Genomic DNA, 7,977 nt, shown 5'->3' with positions numbered 1-7,977 from the left:
ATTGTAAATATGTGCCACCAGCAGAGCAACTAATAGTGGTTGAAAGTTAAAGTCATAAAGAGTAGGCCTGCCTTGGTTACCTATCAGCCACAACCTGAAAGGTTAATTTCATTCATGTGAATTTTATTTATTCCAATCAATTGCCACGCTTCTGAATATGTGAATTCCCCTTTTTCTTTCAGCGAAACTGCTGAGACATTCTTGCAGAGTACAAAATAGAAAATATTTCAAGGAATCTAGGATACGAGCAGGATTATTATCACTATGCGAAGTCCTGGGGGTAGAAAGATCACATGCTGAGTACACCGTAATTATTAAAAACTTAACTATAGAAGCAAGACTGCTGTGAAGTCGTAGCTCTGGGCGGTAACTGCAGAGTAGCTGCGTAGTACAATGATTAAACAGTAGCTTTGATAGAATTGTTGGTGAAGCAAATACACAATATCTTGCATTTTATTCCAAAATAGTCATTGTTTTCTTGAGTCTGCTTTCTGCCACCAGCTTTTTCCCCAAAAATGTGCAATCTATACATATGGAACAGTAAACCTGATGCTTGCAAGGCGGACTGATTTCTCAAGACATCTTAAGGATGTGTTCATCCCCAGAAAATCCGTTTGCAATTATCTGCAATGAAAGCAAATTTGTTGTTATTACATAGCCTAAAGTTTTTGATGATTTTAGTTTAGTTAGTTTACCGTGTTTCCCCGAAAGTAAGACAGTGTCTTACTTTCTTTTTACCCCCAAAAGCCCCACTACGTCTTACTTTCGGGGTATGTGTTACATTGGAAAAAAATTGAAAGGGTCGCGTTCCCGAAGGCATCTCCCCAGAGTCCAGAAGGGCAGCTGCGGGACAGGAGCCTCGTGAGCCCTTTTCCAAGTTCAACCTCAGGGCTCCAAGCGGCGTGCACGCGTGGAGCCACAGACGCGTGTCAGGGAAGCGTGTGTCTGGAGGGGAGGAGCCGCTCTGCGCAGTTGGGCAGCCCCACCTGCCTGCCGGAAAGGAGGCGGGCGAAGGAGGGCGCAGCTCCGGCCGCTCGCCTCAGAGCTGGTCGGTCTCGCTGGCCGCTTGCAGCCGAGCCTCGGCAGGACTCGGTTGCTGGAATGAGCGCCTTCGCTGCAAGCCGCCGCCCGCTCGGCTTGCTTCGGACCAGCGCCGTCCTTCGCTTTGCCAAGCCGGGGAAGAGGCGGTGGCGCCGCGGCGAAGGCGAGGGGCGCGCGGGGAGCTTGGAAGTGACGTCATCGGGCTCCCCCCCAGCAATACCCTAGTGTTTCCCCGAAAGTAAGACATATGTCTTACTTTCGGGGTACGGCTTATATTAGCCGACCCCCCTGAAACCCCCGATACGTCTTACAATCGGGGAAACAGGGTAGTTTAGTTTAGTTTAGTTTATTTAGTAAATATTATTTAGTATGCTGCCCCTCTCCGAAGACTCGGGGCGGCTAACAACAATAAAAAAACAATGTAACAAATCTAATATTAAAAAGTAATCTAAAAAACCCAATTTAAAGGACCAATCATACCAACAAATATACCATGTATAAATTGTATAAGCCTCGGGGCAAGGGAGAAAAAATTTTCAACTCCCCCATGCCTGACGACAGAGGTGGGTTTTAAGGATATCTGGGGGGAGCGGATTTCAGAGGGTCGGGGCCGCAACAGAGAAGGCTCTTCTGGGTCCCGCCAAATGACATTGTTTAGTCGACGGGACCCGGAGAAGGCCAACTCTGTGGGACCTAACCGGTCGCTGGGATTCGTGCGGCAGAAGGCGGTCCCGGAGATATTCTGGTCCGGTGCCATGAAGGGCTTTATAGGTCATAACCAACACTTTGAATTGTGACCGGAAACTGATCGGCAACCAATGCAGACTGCGGAGTGTTGGAGTAACATGGGCATGCCTTGGGAAGCCCATGATTACTCTCGCAGCTGCATTCTGCACAATCTGAAGTTTCCGAACACTTTTCAAAGGTAGCCCCATTTAAATGTTAAATAAATAAGAGTTCCGTAATAAAAGGACTAGAAGAAACCTAGAATTGTTAGAATTTTTTTTTGGAGTATAAGATGCACCGGAATATAAGACACAGTTTTTGGAGAGGAAAATAGAGAAAAGAATCTGCTTACCAGGTGTTCCTCTGGCTAGCATGCTTAGTCTGGTCAGCTTCAGCACATTATTTTATCCCCTGGTTAAGGGCTTAAAAAAAAAAGCCTTATTCACAGTGAGTTGCAATGAAAAAAAACCCTGCAAAGAATTAGGGCTGGGGAAAAAAACTTCACAGAGAGTAGCAATGAAAAAGCCTGCAAACTGGTAAGAGCCAAGAAAATCATTTGCGCCTCGTTAGGGCTGGAAAAAAGCTTTGACAAAGCTACAATCAGTGTATAAGACGCACCCAAATTTTCAGCCTCTTTTAGTGCGGGGGGGGGGAAGTGTGTCTTATACTCCAAAAACTACAGTGCATAATGCAAAAAAGAGTTTTGGATTATGGCCGTTACTCACATACACTGAAACTGATCAAGTTGACAGGGTGAATAGCCCAGGGTCCCCCAAGTGGCCTTCATACCTAATAATAATAATAATAATAATAATAATAATAATAATAATAATAATAATAATAATAAATAATAAAATTAATAAAATAAAATAATGAAATAAAATAATAAAATAAAATAATAAAATAAATAAAATAAAATAAAATAATAAATAAAATAAAATAATAAATAAAATAAAATAAATAATTTATTAGATTTGTATGCCGCCCCTCTCCGAAGACTCGGAGCAGCTCACAACAATAGTGAACAATGTAAACAAATCCAATACTTAAAAAGACATCTAAAAAACCCCATATCATTAAAATAACCATACAACTCAATCATACCATACACAAGCCATATTAGCAAGGGGATACCTCAATTACCCTATGCCTGGCGACAGGTGGGTTTTCAGCAAGTTAAAAAAGGCAAGGAGGGTGGGAACGGTTCTAATCTCCAGAGGGAGTTGATTTCAGCGGGCTGGGGCCACCACAGAGAAGGCTCTTCCCCTGGGGCCCACCAGATGGCATTGTTTAGTTGACGGGACCCGGAGAAGGCCAACTCTGTGGGACCTTATCGGCCGCTGGGATTCGTACGGTAGAAGGCGGTTCCGGAGGTATTCTGGTCCGATGCCATGTAGGTCTTAACAGGTCATTACCAACACTTTGAATTGTGACCGGAAACTAATCGGCAGCCAGTGCAGGCCGCGGAGTGTTGACGAGACGTGGGCGAAACTAGGAAGGCCTACAATTGCTCTCGTTCAAGTCTTAGCCATGAGAGCCAGTTTGGGTGACTTTGGGCCAATCACCAGAGATTTGGAATTTTAGTCTCGCCTTAGGCCCGAAAGCCAGTTGGGTGTCTTGGGACCAATCACAAGGAGACTGTGAGTTCTAGTCCCACCTTAGCCACCAAAGCCAGTCAATCACTTTCTCTCTCAGCCCAGCCCACCTCACAGGAAGAAGAAGGTGTGTTGGACAGGTCCGCCATTTTATTTGCAAAAATAAAGACAAAGAGCACAAGTAAATAAAAATATACAAGACTCTACCTTGCGGTCAACTTTTTAAGCAAGGAAATCACCCAAGGCGCGTCAGGGTGGACACAATATTTCCATTCATTGATCAGAGTAAATCTGAAAGAGAAAGGAGACTGTTAGTCATTCCACATCAGCGGCCCCTCAATCTTTTGGGCACCAGGGACCAGATTGGCCACCTTTAAGCCAGTCACATGACCTTTAAGCCACCCCCACCGGTCACATGATCATCAAGCCGCTCCCACCTGGTCACACCCACAAAATAAACCACACCCACAGTGTGGTAGTAAAATTTTTTGCAGGCCTTCCCTGCCCCATCCCATTTTTGGCCACAGCCTCCTGCAGCACACATTTTGGCCAGCAGAGGCACTGCAGGCCAGCCCTTTGATATTTCCAGGCTGTCCCTGGGGGCCAGTTCTAACCACACCGCAGGCCTCGAGTTTGACACCCGGGCTCTAGATTGTTCTAATCCAGATTGAAGCTCACTTACATAATCTCGGTTCTTCGGCAGTGTATTCCTCCGGGGATGACTTGAATGCGTTTCACTAGTCTGGCTCCAAAAAACCCCGAAACTTGCCGTAAACACTTGCATCTTCCCAAATGGGCGACGTGCCCTTCCATTCCCAGACCTGTTTGCAAACCAATACACACATTTTATCATACGGCACTATATTAAAATAGACTAACAATCCTGGGCCTAGAAAGCCTAGAACTACGGCGCCTAAAACACGATTTGAGTGTTGCCCACAAGATCATATGCTGCAACGTCCTACCGGTCAATGACTACTTCAGCTTCAACCGCAACAACACAAGAGCACGTAACAGATTCAAACGTAATACGAACCGCTCCAAACTTGACTGTAAAAAATATGATTTCAACAATCGCGTTATCGAAGCATGGAACTCATTACCGGACTCAATTGTGTCAACCCCTAACCCCCAACACTTCTCCCTTAGACTCTCCACGATTGACCTCTCCAGGTTCCTAAGAGGCCAGTAAGGGGCGTGCATAAGTGCACTAGTGTGCCTTTCGTCCCCTGTCCAATTGTCTTTCCTTTCTTTCACCTATCTTATATATTCTCTTCCTTTCATATATTCCTCTCCTCTAAGTTTACTTTCTCCCTCATTTATATTACCACTTGTCTATTTTTCTTCCTGTGTATTTGTGTATTGGACAAATGAATAAATAAATAAATAATAAATAAATATTCTTAGTGTGTTCTTGACATCTTGATCTTAGGTTTCTCCTCCAAAGGAGAAATATCACGCCGTGCAACTATTTAGCTTCTTTGATTTATCGCAGGACTTACTTACGCCCCGAGTTTGCGGAGAGGGGCGGCATATAAATCCAATAAATCTAATCTAATCTACTTTCGCGAGCTCTGCGGGCTGGAACTGAAAGGTAAGGCCACAATTTTGGCCTGCAGAAACATTCTGGAGGCGAGGAGGTGAGAAACAGGACACATAGAATACCCTACGAGACTAGACTTTCAATCCTGGGCCTAGAAAGCTTAGAACTAAGACGCCTTAAACAAGATCTAAGTATTGCCCACAAGATCATATGCTGCAACGTCCTGCCTGTCGGCGACTACTTCAGCTTCAACCACAACAACACAAGAGCACACAACAGATTTAAACTTAATATTAACCGCTCCAAACTTGACTGTAAAAAATATGACTTCAGTAACCGAATTGTCGAAGCATGGAACTCATTACCGGACTCCATAGTGTCATCCCCAAACCCCCAACACTTTACCCTTAGATTATCCACGATTGACCTATCCAGATTCCTAAGAGGTCAGTAAGGGGCGAGTACAAGTGCACTAGAGTGCCTTCCGTCCCCTATCCTATTACTCTCCTATATCTCCTATACCTTTCTTCTATTCCTATATCTCTTCTTCTATTCTTTCATTGATATGTTCTGTTACTATACCTTCTTTTCTATTATTTCTTAGATATATTTTACTATGAGTATCTCCTCTATAACCTTCTTCGTGTATTTTACTATGTGTGTGTATATATATATATATATACCCACTAAAACTCTCATTGTAAATTGGACAAAATAAATAAAATAAAAATACATAAAAATCAAGCAAGACTTATTTAACCTCTGACTTGTATAGTGGTAGGAATTCTGTTCTCAACTGTAATTGGAAGTCAAGGGCTACCTATATTGAACACACCAGAAGTGAGTTTATAAAAGAGGGGGAAAGAGACAACCTTAAGAGGATAGCATTTTTTAAATTTAGTTTTGACATGAGCCTACACAGTTCTAGGCTGCATTAACAGAGGGATAGAATCAAAATAATGTGAAGTGTTAATACCACTTTATAAGTATTTGGAATACTGTATTCAATTTTGGTCGCCACAATGCAAAAAGGATGTTGTGACTGTAGAAAAAGTACAGAGAAAAGCAACAAAGATGATTAGGGGACTGGAGGCTAAAACATGTGAAGAACGATTGCAGGAACTGGGCATGGCTAGTTTAATGAAAAAAAGGATCAGGGGAGACATGATAGCAGTCTTCCGATATCTCAGGGGTGGCCACAAAGAAGAGGGAGTCAGGCTATTCTCCAAAGCACCTGAGGACACAAGAAAAAGCAATGGGTGGAAACTAAACAAGGAGAGAAGCAACTTAGAACTAAGGAGAAATTTCCCAACAGTTAGAACAATCAGTGGAACGGCTTGCCTACAGAAGTTGTGAATGCTCCGACACAGGAAGTTTTTAAGATAACCAATTATCTGGAATGGTACAGAGGGTCTTCTGCTTAAGCAGAGGGTTGGACTAGAAGATCTCTAAGGTCCCTTCCAACTTTGTTATTCTGTAGTTAAAGCCCAATGGGGTCAAGCTGAAACATAGAAGACTGACGGCAGAAAAAGACCTCATGGTCCATCTAGTCTGCCCTTATACTATTTCCTGTATTTTATCTTGCAATGGATATATGTTTATCCCAGGCATTTTTAAATTCAGTTACTGTGGATTTGCCAACCATGTCTGCTGGAAGTTTGTTCCAAGGATCTACTACTCTTTCAGTGAAATAATATTTTCTCACGTTGCTTTTGATCTTTCCCCCAACTAACTTCAGATTGTGTCCCCTTGTTCTTGTGTTCACTTTCCTATTAAAAGCACTTCCCTCCTGGACCTTATTTAACCCTTTAACATATTTAAATGTTTCGATCATGTCCCCCCTTTTCCTTCTGTACTCCAGACTATACAGATTGAGTTCATTAAGTCTTTCCTGATAAGTTTTATGCTTAAGACCTTCCCCATTCTTTTAGCCCGTCTTTGGACCCGTTCAATTTTGTCTGTATCTTTTTGTAGGTAAGATCTCCAGAACTGAACACAGTATTCCAAATGTGGTCTCAGTAGCGCTCTATATAAGGGGATCACAATCTCCCTCTTCCTGCTTGTTATACCTCTAGCTATGTAGCCAAGCATCCTACTTGCCTTTTCTACTGCCCGACCACACTGCTCACCCATTTTGAGACTGTCAGAAATCACTACCCCTAAATCCTTCTCTTCTGAAGTTTTTGCTAACACAGAACTGCCAATGCAATACTGAAATTGAGGATTCCTTTTCCCCAAGTGCATTATTTTACATTTGGAAACATTAAACTGCAGTTTCCATTGCTTTGACCATTTATCTAGTAAAGCTAAATCATTTACCATATTACAGACCCCTCCAGGAATATCAACCCTATTGCACACTTTAGAGTCATCGACAAATAGGCAAACCTTCCCTACCAAACCTTCCCCTATGTCACTCACAAACATATTAAAAAGAATAGAACAGACCCTTGTGGCACACCGCTTGTAACCTGTCTCTGCTCAGAATACTCGCCATTAACAATAACTCTCTGATGTCTATGCTTCAGCCAGCTTGAAATCCACTGAACTATCCAGGGATTAAGTCCAATCTTCACTAATTTATCTATCAGCTCTTTATGTGGAACCGTATCAAAGGCTTTGCTGAAGTCCAGATAGGCAATATCCACGGCACCACCTTGATCCAACACCTTTGTGACATAGTCAAAGAACTCAATGAGATTCCAATGAAAGGAAAGAGACTTACCATAGGTCTGATTGATGCGATTGGCTATTAAGGCCAGCACCAGTATCAAAACCAGGCCCTTCATTACCGCTGGTTCGCAGCGTTTCCAATAAGGATGGTTTGAAGAAGTGTTTTCTCCTTATAAACCTTTCCTTCCTGCAGGGAACTTGCAGATATGGCTGAATAGGAAGAAGAAGAAAAAATCCCCTTGAGAGCATATGTATCTTTGTCTAAACTTTGTATAAACTTCCGTGTGCATTTATTTTTCCTGGTGTTCTCCGAAGCAGAAGGAATTATATCATTTTTACCTGCTGACTAGGGGGGAAATTTAAAAGAAGAAGTTTCCTGTAAAGGCCCAGAAATCTTCC

At 42.9% G+C, this 7,977-nt stretch overlaps 1 protein-coding gene across 1 annotated transcript; it reads right to left on the bottom strand.

The window, feature by feature from the left end:
* Positions 1-613: 613 nt before the first annotated feature.
* Positions 614-7,694, bottom strand: LOC139170132 (platelet basic protein-like). Its single transcript, XM_070756924.1, has 4 exons — positions 7,631-7,694; positions 4,045-4,183; positions 3,570-3,653; positions 614-624 (listed from the first exon to the last, which is right to left on the bottom strand). Exons 1-4 carry the CDS (start codon positions 7,692-7,694, stop codon positions 621-623), a joined length of 291 nt encoding a protein of 96 aa, XP_070613025.1. The 3' UTR covers positions 614-620.
* Positions 7,695-7,977: the final 283 nt, after the last annotated feature.

This window comes from Erythrolamprus reginae, chromosome 7, assembly GCF_031021105.1.
Source record: "Erythrolamprus reginae isolate rEryReg1 chromosome 7, rEryReg1.hap1, whole genome shotgun sequence".
NCBI classification, from domain to species: domain Eukaryota; kingdom Metazoa; phylum Chordata; class Lepidosauria; order Squamata; family Dipsadidae; genus Erythrolamprus; species Erythrolamprus reginae.
The sequence above is the reverse complement of the archived record's forward strand: the minus strand, read 5'-3'. Positions and strand labels throughout refer to the sequence as shown.

Excerpts from the sequence above, each read along its gene's own strand:
- LOC139170132 (XM_070756924.1), bottom strand. The coding sequence starts at position 7,694 with ATGAAGGGCCTGGTTTTGATACTGGTGCTGGCCTTAATAGCCAATCGC. Across the intron at positions 4,184-7,630 it reads TCGCATCAATCAGACCTATG|GTCTGGGAATGGAAGGGCAC; the intron begins GTAAGTCTCTTT and ends GTTTGCAAACAG. Across the intron at positions 3,654-4,044 it reads TGCCGAAGAACCGAGATTAT|ATTTACTCTGATCAATGAAT; the intron begins GTAAGTGAGCTT and ends TTTCTCTTTCAG.